The sequence below is a fragment of the Channa argus genome, chromosome 16 (genome assembly GCF_033026475.1).
Source record: "Channa argus isolate prfri chromosome 16, Channa argus male v1.0, whole genome shotgun sequence".
In the NCBI taxonomy this organism is placed as follows: domain Eukaryota; kingdom Metazoa; phylum Chordata; class Actinopteri; order Anabantiformes; family Channidae; genus Channa; species Channa argus.
Genome location: NC_090212.1, coordinates 18224928 through 18241174, shown reverse-complemented (window position 1 = coordinate 18241174; position 16247 = coordinate 18224928). Strand labels below are relative to the sequence as shown.

The 16247-nt window shown below is 40.2% G+C and overlaps 1 protein-coding gene across 2 annotated transcripts in view; it reads right to left on the bottom strand.

The window, feature by feature from the left end:
• The window catches only part of pcnx1 (pecanex 1), a 32327-nt gene that overhangs the window by 12702 nt on the left and 3378 nt on the right, over nt 1-16247 (bottom strand). The window contains exons 3-14 of one of the 2 annotated variants that reach the window (XM_067480664.1): nt 15394-15499; nt 14116-14152; nt 13146-13211; nt 11310-13043; nt 9341-9470; nt 7506-7699; nt 5881-5974; nt 4451-4508; nt 3521-3738; nt 1616-1769; nt 1353-1385; nt 161-332 (exon numbers count right to left, since the gene is read on the bottom strand). In XM_067480664.1, the coding sequence (XP_067336765.1) occupies nt 161-332; nt 1353-1385; nt 1616-1769; nt 3521-3738; nt 4451-4508; nt 5881-5974; nt 7506-7699; nt 9341-9470; nt 11310-13043; nt 13146-13211; nt 14116-14152; nt 15394-15499 (2996 nt within the window). Of the gene's footprint in view, nt 1-160; nt 333-1352; nt 1386-1615; nt 1770-3520; nt 3739-4450; nt 4509-5880; nt 5975-7505; nt 7700-9340; nt 9471-11309; nt 13068-13145; nt 13212-14115; nt 14153-15393; nt 15500-16247 lie in introns of both variants that reach the window. The other variant, XM_067480663.1, reaches the window with a different exon arrangement.

The window sequence follows — 16247 nt, the reverse complement described above, 5'->3', positions numbered from 1 at the left end:
CTTAATGAGAACAAATAAGAAATAATTACCTCCATTTTAGAGTCTTCGAATCAGCTTCAACCTGATTATATTATTAATTTCTGGTCAAGCTCATTAGTTTTAAAAATATATGTGATAAGGTTAACATTATCACTGCCTATGCCAAATGCTGCTCGCTTACCTATAACAAGGTCCCTGGCAGATGCGAGTACTAGGGAGCTAGTGAGTGGGACTCCATAGAGGGTGAAGCGGGATGAAGTTATCCTCAGACTGGTGTAGTGGAGCAACCAAATGAGGCCACAGCAGAGGCAGAAGTAGGCAGGCCGGCTGTACGCTATGATACGATTATGGCCCTGCAGGGACAGGAGTATGATAAATGGTTCATTATAGAAGCTAGGTTTTCTCATCAGGGTCTGGTACAGCTCAATATTTAGAACAAATACCCTGTATATTAAATAAAGAATATGTGGAAAATAACAAACGACTAATAGAGTTACTTCAGGTATATAGAATTCAGATTACAAGTAGCATTCCATTTCTAATTTTTACAGGGAGAAACCACTAAAGAATTCCATTTCCACAAAGGCCTCTTTTTCTAAATGTGTTCTTAATGCTGATAAATGACACACAAAAATGTATATATACACTTCTCAATTACATTAAACATTTTTTCAAATGACAAGGAAAGAATTACTTTAGTAGTTTAAGTGTCACATAAACCCAGAGGACAGAAAAATAGGTACAAACAGTACAAGCATCAAGTGTAAGGTTTCACAATGGGAGAGGGAGAATACATATCTGCAGTGAGCAGGTTTCAACCCAAGAGGCTATGAGCTACTCTGCTTTTTCACAGAAGGGAGGACTGACAGCCTACACACCCACAAGGTGATTAGATAGACAGGATTTCCTCAAAATGTGTCAAGAATGTTATGGAAAGGAAAGAAGACATTAAGTTAAGGTGAGGTAAGGTTAAGTAAAAGGGGATGAAACAAGGGGAAGAGGTGGAAAGAGAGAGAGTGAGAGAGAGAGAGAGAGAGAGTGAGATACAGAGGAAGAGCAAGAGAGCAAGCTGTGGTCTAAACTCTGGCCAGCTATTTAAAGCTTGTGCCTGCAGCTGAGTAGGAGCAGCATTAATAAAAGACGCCGTTTCAAAGCAGGGTACTGACGCAAGGGAGAGAGGACTACACAGACTTGCAGGCGAAATGCAACATCATTTCATAAGAGCCACAACTGAGACAGAAATAAATTAATATTAACCACAGGTCATATTACAGATGGAAATAAATCTATTGTCCGTTTGGCCGCCTCAAGTATAAACATAAATTTTATAAGCCATTTTATGGTTTTTGAATTTTTGAAAGAGAATTACTTACATGTCGAGGGGAAGAAGAATCTGGCTGAACACTCTATCAACAGAGTAAAACTTGGGTTAATTCATTAATATTGTTGTTTTTTTGTCATTTATATTGTGACATCCCTGTAACAAACATGTAAATATTGCTTGGTGCAAGTAGTGTGAATGAGGTATTAAATTGTTTTGCTGCAACAAGAGTTCCCTTAGAACTCAATATAGTTTGAAATACTACCAACAAGTATTCAACACACCAGTAAAAGCTCAACTGTTTCAAGTTTTCACCTTTAGTAAGGAATACTGGCAACTTGCAATAACAAGGCAGAACTGAAAGACCCAGATGTCAGTGAAGAAGCCGTGGACCAGCAGCACTGAACCCAGGAAGGCCACTAAGACAGCAAGAACCACGGCCAGAATGTTCTCTAAAACCTCACGGTTCCTGTGACAGTGAAGATAACATAGTAAATTCAATCATTGAAATTCCCCAAAGCTTAGTATTGAAATCAGATTAAAAATGTTTCTTATCCAATGCCAAGAGAAGCAAGAAAAACTCGGGGAAAAAAAATTAAATGTATAAACACAAAAAGGCTTATTGCACAGGCACCATCAATTAATACAGACAGAATATCAGCAATCATGTGGCAGTGATATCATTTGTAAAGTCTCAAAAGCGTATTAAGGCTGCATTTACGAATGTCAATAAAAAGAGGATATCTAGAAAAGACAAAACGTTCTAGGCTGGAGAAAACAAAAATAAAAATCTGAGTTAAATGGGGAATGTGGAGTGTCTGGTAAGTAAATCTAAGAGGCTAGAGATCAAATAGGAGCCAAAGACGTCTGAGATACAAAATGGCACTAATCCATATAGTTCTATGAAATAAGCAAGAAATATATTATCATGATAATTGTAACTAAATATTATTATAATGCTGTTTGTTTTGTAACTGTAGTCTATCTGGTCCCAGTAGAATCTTTGCTTTTTGAATGAGCAGCAGCAGAGACAATGCTAAGTTACTGACTCCCACATAAATAGAATTACAGTAATCAAGACATGAGGAGATAAAAGCTAGGTTTCCAATTCCCTGAACGTGGGGAAAGATTTTAAATTTCCAATACCCCCAGCAAAAAGGTTCATTTGTTTGTCAAATGTTCCAGTTGTCATTTACTGTTAACAGCTGAGGACAGCTAGTGGTCCAGTTTGCACTTCCAGATACTGTGGAGCCATGTAGCTACATAGATGTATGTGTGTGTGTGTGTGTGTGTGTGTGTGTGTGTGTGTGTGTGTGTGTGTGTGTGTGTGTGTGTGTGTGTGTGTGTGTGTTCGTTCCATGCAGCTCTGGTAACAGTAACAAGATGCTATATTTTGTAAAAATAGTACACATGGCAGCATACCAAAGAATATGTTATTAAGCTGGGCCTAGTTCCTAGTTATACACCATTGGAGATATGGAAAACTCATTCTCGGTTGTTTTAGGCAAGAAGTATGTGCCTGCATGGCATTACCTTGAATGCCACACACACGCAAAACATACTGTACAAAGAGCTTCTCTGAATTCTGCTTTGCAATTGGACTAATCCACACACTTCTAAACATACACAGAACTCCCAAATTGATTTCTAGTATTCAAAGTCAGAACAGTTTGGGCAAAAAAGACCACTTTATCTCATTGTAAAGAAATACTGACATTTAAGATAATCTGTTAAGGACTGCATGATTTTGGTGTGTCACTGCCTTAGACTTACATGCAGTTTATCTAGAACTGTGCTGCAGCCATCTTGGCCTGTCCTTGATTTTATGGGACTGACCTGATTAAATAAGCATTAATGCTGTGCTGGGCAGAATTTTATTCAGAAGGTGCAGCCCGTGTCATTAGTCTAAATAATAAATTTGGCTTCCAGCAGTGAATAGAGACACAGGTACTGTATGAAACATGAAGAAACAAGTTTATCATTATGCACAAAATAACAGACAAATTAAGCAAAAATAATTATGCATGTTATCTGCTAACTTGTTGTCTTTGTCTATTTGTCACAAATTGCATAAGTGACTTACATTCCATTTGTTTGAAAAACCAAACATAGATTTCATGGGCGACAAAGCCTATAAAAACTCTACATGTCTCACTTGGGGGCATCTAAATATAAACCTTTTACTGAAAATGACGGTGACTGCTGCCTCTGCTGTCTTACCTGTCAAATAGTGCTAGCAGTGTGAGCCGGTCAAAGTGCAGACCAACCCACAGATATGGGAGAAGCCACAAACGGTAGTACTGCCTGGCTTTGCCGGCAGCAGCTGTGGCTGCAGGGTCCTCTTGTCCAAGTGGTGCATCCTGGAGCTCTGGGCTTAGGTCTCCATCCTGTTGGTCCAGCAGCTCTGGGTCCATTGTCAACAGACGGTTCAGACGAATCTGAGGGAGAGAGAGGTTTCTCATGTTTAGTTAAACTTATTTATGCTGCATTTGTTAAAATGATGCCACCACCTGATTTTAAACAACAATCAACCTACATATTTAAACAAAGAGACACAAATGATAATGATGACAAAATAGCCTTTTGTATATTACTGAAAACACCTTTGACTGTTACATAGAGTAAAGGCTGGACCACAGCCACCCCACCTACTCCCGGCCATCTGGATTCGCATTGCAGAACCAGTTGATTGACTATTATTGTCTTGCTCATATAGAACAAGCATATCAGATAAGCACCCAGGTGCACGCCTGTAAAGGGTTTTGAAATCCAGTAAGTATAAAAGAAAATGTTCAGGAGCTAATGGTAACCGATAAAGTGCTTTTAAAATTAGTGTAACATTAATTTTTTTTTGTCTCAGATAACCAGAAGGAAAGAAAATGGAGAGGGTAATGGCAGCCTGGACAACAACAAAAAAATTATGACTTAAAACAAAAATTGTTACACATATGCCAAACATAATAATCATGAATATGTAAACAAACTTTGACTACAACTAAAGAACTGCAAATATTTCTCTGCTTGGAATTCTTAAGCCCCAATCTTAAGACATACACCAGGAGATGGAAGCTAATTATTTCCTTTCCTTTCTCTCACACACACACACACACACACCAAACCATAACAGCAGCTCACAGACTGGAGGCTCACCAGGTCATGAGGGTAGAAGCGAACTGAGGTAGAACTGGAGAGGTGGGAGTCGGTGTCCCTGCAGGGCATTAGACAAAATGAGAACACTGATGAGAGAAAAGCATCTGCTGCACTCACTGTTGACCAAGTGCCATTTAAGCATGTCTGATGGGCTCTAAATCCATAAAAGACAGTAATAGCTTTAACCTCTCAAAATAAAGTAGCTTAAATTTGTTCGGCTTTCTAGGATTTTGTGTCCTCAAGGCAGGTCATCTGGGAGTTAAAGCAGAATTGCTCATCAAACACTGACTTAAGCTACAGCAGAGTATTATCTGCAAAATAAAGATACAAGATGTCTAACCATTATTTTCATGATTATTTCTATCAAATCAAATATTTATATAGCATCTTCCAACAACCAACAGTTTGACCAAAGGGCTTTACAATACAAAATAAGAGATTTAAAATGCATAAAATGCAGAGACGCAATTAAACACAATAATCTACAGAACTACTGATAAATGATTTAAGTACTAAAAGGAAATGAAAATCTACCGACCAATTTAAAACTAACGCATCGATAAAATAATTGAGCTATCCACGCAAAATAAAACGTACCATTAAAATACCGCAAGACAAAAAAAGAAAACACAAGCCAATCAATAAAAAAAAATAAATAAAAAAAAGAACTATGGTGGTATGGTGTCTTACTGCTCCACTAAATAAAACACTTGCTTAAAAAGGTGCTTTAAGAGTTCTGATTTAAAATACATTAAATCTGGGGCCAGACTCAGTTGTAGTGGAAGATTGTTCCAGAGAGTAGGTGTTACTACAGAGGAAGCATGGTCACCCTATCTTTTGTATCTGGTGCGAGGGACTGCCAGTAGGCTCTGCTCCTGAGAGTGCAATGATCTAGACTGCTTATATGGCTTTAGGGGGTCGGATAAATAAGGTTGACCAGGACCTTTCACAGCCTTAAAATCAAAAGTTAAAAATCGATGCTGGATTTTACTGGTAGCCAATGGTGAGAAGATTAAACTGGGGTAACTGGTAAAAACACACGTTGCAATTTCTAGATCCAGTTTGTTGTGACAATATGTTTTTAAAATGACATTATTTCTCAGCAAACTAATCAATTAATCAAGTATTTCAGTTGTCATTATGTTGCATTTTCTATTAACTGACCCCCAAGAAAGTATAGTAAGAAAAATAATATAGGGTCTTATGCAGCAGTAGTTCCCAAAAGATAGATAAAGAAGAATCAATCACATGTATGCATATACATGTTTTGTTGTTTAAATGTATCAATTTCCTGCTGAGGATAACTTGAAAGTTAGGGGCAGAGAGTTGTACATGGTTAAAGAAAACAACAACAGAAATTTTTTATTTTTTATTTTTTTTAAATGTAAAGTTCCCGTTTACACATCAGCGAATGATAAATGAATACTAACCATACATTATTCGATGCTCGTCTCGTTGCAGGTTCAAAATTCACCAGGGATAAGTCACATCCACCAGCTTCATACAAGGAGGGCGTGAGCTTTCCTGTGAGTGAAATGAGAGAAGTAGACTCAGTCCATGGAAATCATAAGCAAATCGTGACTTTGTGTGTGGGAATAATTTCATTAGACTTCATGTTTATGTGCAGAGAAATAGATGGCTTTTTCAATTTCACTGTGCTCATCTGAGCTATTGGCATTACTGAGTGAATGTGCCTCCTCCCAAAGATGCTATAAGCAAGTCTGTCGTTTCCTGCTGGTCTTGGTAGGGAGTCAGGTTGTTCTGAATGTATTTATTTTGATTCAGTGGAGATTTATTAGACTTTATCCTGCCACGAGGTAAAAAAGTAGGATAACAAAAGTAGTTCCCATGAAGCTTGACAACTACAGTAATTAAAAAAGCTTTATAGAATTTTTTTTCCTACAATTCATAAACACATTTTCTCAGATTACAAAACATTAAGCAAAACTTTAGCAACCTTTGCTTAGCCAAGTGAAGTTTTTTGGCTTCTCTTTCAGTTTTATTCTTTATTTTCAAACTAATGTATAGATAAACAGAGACAGCACAGTTCTCACGCTAAGGAAGGATTTATATATTGCCATGGTAACAGGTTATTTCTAACTTTGACTCCAATCTGTTTATGTTGTGTTTTTAGTGTGGTTATCAAAGAAATGTTGGGTAAAAGGACAAAAACAAGGCTAAACTTGACTGACCTAAAAAGACGTGTCGTTAGCAACATAAAATAAATAGTGAAAACCTTGGTGCTCAGACAGGTACGACCCAAAAATACAGCCCAATCTGAAGAAACAAATGCTCCAACAAGAAAAAAAAATATGCAAGTTGTTGGATGGAAATTGACTTTCTGGAATTTGTTACAACACTTCTAGTTATAATGGATATTTAATAAGGACGTGACCTCTTGTGCAATACTTCTATGAAGAAATCTTCAGAACATAATAAAACCTTTTCTTTAAAAACTTTATCAACATGATCAGTAAGGCATCAGGGGTGTATGGAAAATGTAGACATTGTAAAACCAGTTAAATGTTACAGCCAATAGACAGAAATAATTAATGCTGAGATAAGCACACAAACACTCACTCACACCACAAAGTGTCTCAAAACAGAAATCTTCTCCTGGCAAAATTATGAGTAATAATCCACCACGGATTCAGGATGTGGACAAACTGCCACTTTTACAAAACCTGTATTTTTTTTTCCATAATCATTTTCATTGACATCTTAAGGACATTACTTAAACATCACAGCAATCAGTAACAATCTGATGTCAGCACTAGGGGTAGGAATGCTGTGACCAAAGGGTAACATCCAAACACAGCTACAGACACAGATAAATGGAGCATGGATAATAGTGCTCGGCTTTGACGGACTGCGACAGTCCACTGACCGTAGATAATAGTACTCTGCTGTGACTGACTGCAACAGTAATATATATGACCAGCTTTAGTCAAGAAATTCTGAACAACAAAGCCGCTAAAGCAATTTTCTGTAATGAAAATCCACCTCCCCACAAACTCTTCTGAGAAATTCCCTTGTCTTATGATTTCAGCCTTACCGAAGTCATCCTGCAAGCTGGTAGCGCCAACAGTTGAGGCTTTATCCTGAGAACCCTCCAGGTGTGTGCTTCCATTCCTGGCCAGCAGGGAGGCGCTTGCACTCAGCACGGTCACCTGGGATGGGGTTCTGGATGGCTGACTTTTCACCTGGGAAGTGGAAGGCTGGGAGGCCTGACTGAGAGCCTCTTGAAGACTGTTGTCGAGCAGATAATGGGAGGTTATTAAAAATGTTGGAGAGTACAACGATATTATACAAGCCAGGAGGAATAGGATGGCTGTCTTAAAGACATATAGGTTACAGACATTATAGCTAATTATAGCTTGTCACTTTTACAGTTTTGATCACCAGTTAGTTTTCACATTAATTACAAATTTTATATGGCCTTTATTAATGCCTGATAGAGTCTGATCTGTTTGAGTATTTAAGACAAAAACCTATCTAAAACATCACAACAACCTTTACCTAGTAGTTTTACTAGTGTTTCTTCATATTCTTACAGCAATCAGACAATATAGCACCAGAGATGGATGAGATCTGTGATGCGGATTATAACAAAACAAGAAATGTGTAGAAGGAGTTTTTGGTACTTCTAACAAGTATATAGAAACTGTGAGACAGAAAAAAATTGGCTCTTCTCAATTTTGATTAGAACATGTTCATAGGTTCTCTCAAATTATGGAGCTTGTGAGTAAATTCAGAGTAGCAATTCAAAGATCCCCCACCCTCAAAGTATTTTATAAAGTTTAAATAATAACAACTTTGAAATAACACAAGGTATCCAGGAGTGTGGAGGCATCAGTGGAAGAAGGAACTTTAGCATTTTGCAACTTTATTGACCCCTGGCAGGCTGCACACTTGTTTTCCTTGCTTAACAGTTTTCAAGGCTCAGCATTTAAAAATGTGACCTTGCTAAATAAATACAGGAAAACCTAGCTCCTTGGCTAGAGGTCAATGTCTGTTGGCATTTGCCCCAAAAAAACTGAAGGATACGTCAAAAGAACCTGATATATAGCATAAGGCCAACGGAACATAAACATTCACCTTAAGGTCTGTAACAGTAACAGTATTGTGTCTTTATGACAGAACCTGTGACCTTACAGTTACAGCATGGTCTCTATGATCATTCTATAATCTCAGTAATGACAGCTTCTTTAACGTGTTCTGCAGGGCAGAGGTAAATCATGTCAGGTCACTGTCACCTTTGACAGCAGGGATTAAAATGCAGTTTAAAGAGGACTCCGATTTCCAAGGTTAGAAACAACACAACATTGGAAAAAGGAATGATATAGGGGCGGAACGGAAACCTAAACAGACACACTCAACACTAAATTACTAATTATTATAAATGTGTATCTGTTAACAGGGATGTTATTTGGAAAGCAAAAACATCAAAACACACTATTGCTTTACATTTAAATGATCAATATTATCTGTATCTGTGTCTTTAGTGCTAAAAGGGTAAAGCAATGTGATAAAGCAGGACGTCTGTATTAGGGAGGAAATCATGCACAGTTCTGATAGGGGAGTATAAGGGAGCCAAGTGGATTAGTCAGACCCTGTGGGCTTGTGCCTTTCGGTTTGTAAGAACTCTATTCTTTGATCCATGCTCAGAAAGTGGAATTTAAAAGATTAGTTGATACCAGGATGAAAACAGTGTAGTCTTGAGAAAAGGAAGACACCACATGCAGAGACAACATTCCAATGTTAATGTCTTGCCTGATGTCATGAATGGCACAAGATAAAAACACTGGTGTAAAGTGAGACAGGAAAAAAGTGCCACCTGATACCAGGCAACACAACAACTGATGTGACTTTGCTCCATGCATGGCATACCTGAGAGGAGATCCAATAAGAGAGGTGGGTGGGGTGGGGTTACTCCCTGCATTGTGTCGCCGCCGCACTGCCTGCCGACGAAACGTGCTACGCTCACGCCGAAATATGACAGTCTCCTCGCTCCCTGGGGCTGTCATGGTGAGAGACATCATTGGCCAGTCAGAGTGGATGCATTCTCTTTTGTTGGACAATACTATTTTATGTCCACATGGCATGTCCTGTGTTACACATCATGCCTCTCCTTGTGTGTCAGTATCCATCACTAACAAACAAAGGCAAATTTGTTTAATGATTCCTATATAATCATAGAACATTACTAAAACATATGTGACATGTTTTCCTGTAGAGCACCCACTGTGGCCACAAGTGGATCTGAGGTGGTAATAGGACTTTGAATTTCCCTACATTTAATTTTTTTTCAATGCGGTCTTGAATCAGCTGTTTTAAGGCCACCATTTTCAGGACAGTAGTGGCCTGGAGATCAGAGGAGTGAGCTTGTTGCTGAGAGGTCGGTGGTCGCTGGACCGACAGCATGAAATTCTCCGTGACTGCTGGAACAGAGCTCAGTGAGTACAGGTCAGACTGTGGTCTTACTGGGCAGCCTCCAGGTGTGTACCTGTGAGAATGTGCTCTGACAGAGAGAGAAAGCCTCTCAGTGAATCTACGATGACTCTAGAAATTTTTGAAAGAAGAAATAACACACTCATACAAGTAAAGAGTTAAATTCGAAAGTAAGAGTCTCGTGGTCACAGTAGTCGGTGTTCAGGAAAAGCTACTAATGGGCAGCTTGAATAAAGGCAGCTGGTGTAAAAACACCATAAGCAAGAGAAAACAAACACGTCTGCTGCAGAGACAGAGTTCACTTCTAATTTGATCCATTGAAAAGGTCACCTGTAACATGCTAAAACACAGGGTAAGAGTAGCACAGAGAAAGAAGACTTGGAGGCGGCAATGTGATTCAGCAGGCTCGAGTTAACTCCACAGTAGGCCAACTCTAGTTGAATGGATCTAACATTACCCACTGGCTGCATGTCCACAAGTGAGACTGTTGTTAATTCCAGTGAATGCATTCATATGGAACTGATTGTTGGCAGGTTCACAGTGTGGCTAATAGAAGGAAAATAATAACAAAATAATCCAAAGATAATAAATGATTAATTATGAGATGTTTTCAGCCAAGTCCAGGCGTATGAACATCCACTCTAGAAAGGTAAGGAACCTCATAAAAATGTTCACAACATGCAGAAGCCAAAGAACCACGACATTTCAAAACTACCCTGAAGTTTGAGGAATGCGTATTAGACTCAGTGTGTATGACACTAATGAGTGAGCAGTTGTTTGTCTAACCTCAGCACAAAGCACACGCTGTGCTATCATGCTAACAGTGATCTACGCAGGGAACACTAGGCTTTGGTCAGAATAGTCACTCCATGGAAACTCACCATGGTTACACTGAATGAGGAAGGTAGACGTCTCTTAAGCAGACACAGACACACACACAGGCAATAAGTGAATAATGAAGTCTAATGTCTGGAAGAGTACAACCACAACATTTTCAATTTTGTTGGTTCTCCTAATATTATACTCCTGCTTCTATGCTACAAAGCTGCTATCCACTAAAGTGAGCATGAAATATGGTTTCAAGCAAAGTCTCTCTCTCTCTCTATTAAAAAAACATTCACTTATTGTATAAACATAAAATGCAAAATAAGCAACAAGATAACACAACCAGACTAACAGTACTGTCTATTCAGTCTGTGACCATGTGATTTGAATTATAGGTCTGCATTTCTAAGTAAGTCCGGTAAGCCATATTTTAAATGCGCACGGGGTTGAACAACTTTCCTTGGTATTAAATTTCAGAGTCACATGTGACTTGTCAAATGTGGACAAGTCATCAAACGCTAGTAGTACACCTGAGAGAAGACAGTGTGTTCAGTATGTTGTTATGCTGTGTTGTAGTACATACCCTGCAGGGAAGCAGGAGTGGCATCCTGAGGCTCAGTAAAAGCTGCCTGGTTAGGGAGACTGTTTCTGGAGCGGGTCACCGACTCCAGCTGGGAGGCCCGACCCAGCAGGGATGCTGCGTCAAGGACTTCCCCTTCTTTGGCTTCCAGGTCTGACTTGGAGGTGGTAAGGGGCCGAGGCCCAGCTGGAGCTCCTAGGCGGCTGGGATCATTAAGGCAAGCAGCTGTACCACTATCCAAACTCAACACTCTGGCATGTGTTTTGGCACTGCCCGTGCTGGGGGTACGGCGCGAGGTGCGCCGCTTCCCTCCAGCTCGCACTCCTGCCTCACAACCTGCCGCAGCTTTTACTGTGGAGAAGGAGGACGCTGCACTGGCTGCAGCATGCTTGGCTTTAAGGGCCCTATAGCGGCCCTCTGGTGAGTGGCAGGAGCGGGAGGTGGTACTAGATGAGCTGTCTGTGCTTAGATGGTGGGTGGAGTGGAGACTGGAGGCACAGCTGAGTTCACTCTGATCACTGAAGACCTCCTCTCCACCCCCAGTAAACACAGCACTACAAGGCTTGTCCATGCCACGCAAGGACATGCAGTCCCGATGATGGCTGGCATCAAAGCTGCTTGCCCTTTTCTTGCCAGTCCGACGGCATCTGCCGTGCCCCGTTGATAGGGAAGAAGTCCTCTGAACTATATTGCCTGACTTTGGTTGAATGTCATCTTTCACCTTCTCCCGTTCTATGGCAGTTACACCTGTTGAACCATCAGCAGAGGTCCTGATTCCAGGCTCTTCCAGGCACCTGACAGGTTCTACCAGTTCCTGGGTTTCAGAGGATGTTGCGTCTGTGGGTTTTTTAGTAGTCAGCTCATTGGCATGAGGGTTTTTATTGGCCTCCCTGGAGGGAAGGTTGCTGACGCCTCGAGAGCTAATATTGCAGAGGCTAGAAGTCCTGTCGTCTGCAGGAACAGATGCAGCATCTCCACTGTCTCGTATATGTTCATCCCCTGAAAGTGAGAGCAGACTTTCTACATGCGTAGAGCTGGTCTGTTCACTGTGAAAGCTGCTGACAGTGCTGTTGGTGTCCCTGTCTGTACCACTGCAGTAACTCTCTGTGGAGCCACTACTGCGCGTACTTAAGCTCCTCAGACTATCAGCACTGCGTTCCCCAGCGTGGGACTTTCCTCCTCCACTGGAGACTTTCCCACCACCTCCACCCATCTCCACCTGATACAATCCTGAGCTCCCTTCCCCTGCTTCCCTGGAGGCAGACCGCGCAACTCTGCGGGATTCTTTGTGCCTGTAACACTCTATTCCAGAAGTAGAGGGCACAGCTTGGTCCTGCTGGTACAGTCGCTCGGCCCCCTCTCTGTCACACCTTCCTGGCCTGTGTGGCTTCGCTGTGTCCAATTCGCAAACAGGATCAAGTCCACCTCTTCTGGGTGGAGGGTAGTGAGCAAAATCTGGCAGACATGGGTCGGGAAAAGCTGAACCCGCCGAACTAGAGGTCCGAGGGAGACCCCTCGAACGGAGCTCCTTTCTAAAGGTCTGAGCTTGCATGGATGCATGAGTGGTCACCTCCGTGTCACAGGAGGAATGTGACAGACTGAAGTGATAAGCAGCAGAGTTACAAAGATCACCAGGCTCCCTGGACAGCTCTGAAGGACACAACGAGGTTGACGGCTGCAAGGACGCGAAGGAGTCATTGGGTACAAGGCAGTACATCTTTGTATCTGACAGCAGATCTGAACGGACACAGAAATAAAATTCTAAGGCAGGAAGGCATGAAAATGGAAACACACTAACACTAAAAACACTATTTCTATGAGTAGGCCAAGTTTGTCTACCATGATCATGACTGCAGCTCTCAACAAGAGTCAGACTGATGTCATCCGAGGGCTTTCCCGCATCTCCTGCAAACATAGGAAGAAAGCAATTAAGAGGTTGACAGGTTTATTCAATTTTTACTATATTAACAACAACTATTTCTGGATGCCCACAAATACATGTCCTCTGCAGATTATAAAGTGTCAGATAGCCCTGCCTTCTTAAAAATGCTGCTCGTGAGAGGTGGCCGTGGTTGAATACTTGGAATAACTAAATGAGCTGAGAACAGAATTGACCGATTCCTCTAATACTGTGGTGGCTGCACCTGTGAACAAAAGGGTAACTCTTTAGATTAACCTTTGCAATCAGAGTTTCTCTAATCCTGCGAGTCTTTTTCAGAGTGGTTGTATTTCCGGGGAGTTTGTGATAGACACATGGAGTGATTGGAATCCTTGAAAAGAAGAAGATTAAAAAGCTCAACTCCAACAGAGCCCTTGTCCTACTTCAGACCACTTCTTGTCATCACCAACTGCCAACTAATTAGAATGGCACTGAAAAGAACACACTGAATTATTTAAATGACACAGCCACCTAAATAACACTCAAGGACAATGGGCTGAGTGCAATTTATTTATTGTCTTCGTTTCAGTATTTCCATGAAGAACTCTTAAAAAACAAATTGCATGTTAGTCCTTATTGATCCCCCCCGAAAAAAAAACAAAAAAAAAACTAAAATATGAGTAGAGGATGTCTAAAGCTGCCTCATCTTGGTGACACAGATGAGGACACAGCAATGCTGAGTCAGACTACTTCTTCTGGGCAGCTGGAGTGATCATGGTCAGGGATGTGGTGATCACACAGAAGGAAAATGCATTATGAAGTCACAAAGATGACATAGGTTCTTTTCTTGTTTACATGTATGGAAATACACAGACACAGAGAACAGTGAATTGGAAGATTATTAAAATATAAAATATATTAAGTAGTTACCTTTGGTGACTGTTGCTCTTCCATGAGAGGACGTGATCTAAAATTTAAAAAATAAAATAAAAACAGTCAGGCCATTTATCTTTTGAAAAACAAAATGCAAAATATCAAAAGCAAATGTCATCACACAGTAAAGTTTTGGCTTCCCTTCAACTCACTACAAGGACTCACAGACACAAAGCACAAGGACATAGAACATAACCCCCATGAGGATTCAGGGGTTAAATTTATCTCAGAGAATAAAAGTGCTAAATTACTTTGAATATTAAAGACAGATATCTGCAGGCAGCAAGCTAGGATTTCATAACACCTCATGAAAACATCCCTTTATACACATACACACCAACAGGACCTTTCTCTTAGTCATTTAAAGAATGAAAAGGTTGATGTCACCGTTTTCCCCCTAATTGTCATACAATGTATATGACTTACAGTGAGCATAATACAAATGAATAGAAGTTTAAAAGCTGTTTGGACATGAGATTTGTGGTATGATTGTCTTTGCTCCTGATGGTTTGTGGTGCTTTACTAGCATGCATCATTTGTAAAACAAGTAGTGAATTACAGAATAGATTTTTGGGACTAAACCAGTGTTTTCTTTACAAGTGAACGTTTTGGATAATGTAGATGTAGTTCAGTTGATAATGTAGGAGCATTTCATTCATTAGGGCAGTAAAATGTCTATATAAAAGGTATGAAACTAAATTTCTACAGTAGGATTAAGCTTTCACACCAGTGTCTTGTATGTCACAACAGGACACAGAATTCATGAATGCTTTGTTTAATTGGTTCTGAAACTGCGTAATTAGGCTGTGTCAGAAATCTATTGTTAATATTAATATTTTCACTTATATTTAGCGCTGAATATTTGATTTTTTTTAACTCATTTTAAATCTGTTGATCACATTTTTAATATAATGATCAATCATATAGCCTATATGCCTAAAGGTTTAAAAAAAAAAAAAAAAAAAAGGCGCTATGGAGCTGTTCTTGGATGCAAACAAGACTTGAGAATGTGAAGCTACGTCACACTGTGTTAACTGTTGGGGGCCATCTTGTGAGGTATGTGCTGTATGTGTGAGAAAATACATGTGATGCAAACAATACTGTACATTTTGTCTGTTTGCCGAAAAGAAATCTACAGGGAGCCATTCCAGATACAGTAAAAATAACATTTGTCCACTCTTCCTAAAAACGGAACGAGTTGATGATTTATTCAGAGTCATCTTATATTCAGCCCAGTACAACATGCTGCATGCAGCACACCAGTGCTCTGCCTACCTGCTGGTTAGATGCCATCCCAATATAGGAGTTCCTGGAACTGCAGTCAACTGGCGGAGTATCTTGCCTGATCAAGTCTGCCATCTCAATCCCCCCCCCAGGATCCCTGAAAAGACAGACAAACCCATGCTCACACCTGCATGACAAGCACAGGGACAGTTCACTCCCTGACTTATGTCTCCAAGGAGAAAACCCAGTAAAATGTACCATTTGTCCTGCCCAGGCCTTTTGGACTCTCAGCCATGTTGAATTTCATTCATCCTTTTGACGTCAGTCACACAAACAGAAAAATTCAGGAAAAATATGCCTTACGTAATTTTATAAAACAGGCCTTTATTTTACATCCTGTGTATCGGTTTGGGAACCTAACTAAAAAGACCAAAAACAGATGAAAGTATCCATGTGGATTTTCTCCAGGCCTATGTTTAGCCCCGATGTGCTTGTTTAACCAGTTGGTATGTAGAAACAAACAACTTGCCAGGAACTGTCTATAAATCATTTCCATATGCCAAAAAATGTTTCATAATGGGTCAAACCACAAAAATAACAACAAGTAATGAACTACAACAGGGACACAAAGATTAACAAGAACTGGTAAAGGGAATAGAAAGGAGAAGGGGAGGTGGAGTTAATGTAAACCAAAAAAAAAAAAAACCACCTTTATCAACTTTAGCTTGGTTTTTCTGCTCTGCTGTAAACTCAAACAACCTGGAATGTAACTCCAGATGTGTGGGCAAAGCTGCAACTGTGACTGCTACTCTGGTCGAGAACTTGCCATTTTCCCCTTCTCTCAGCGTCCTGCTAAGAAGTCTCTCAGGAATGCGAATATGAGCCACTTCTTCACGTCATAAGCA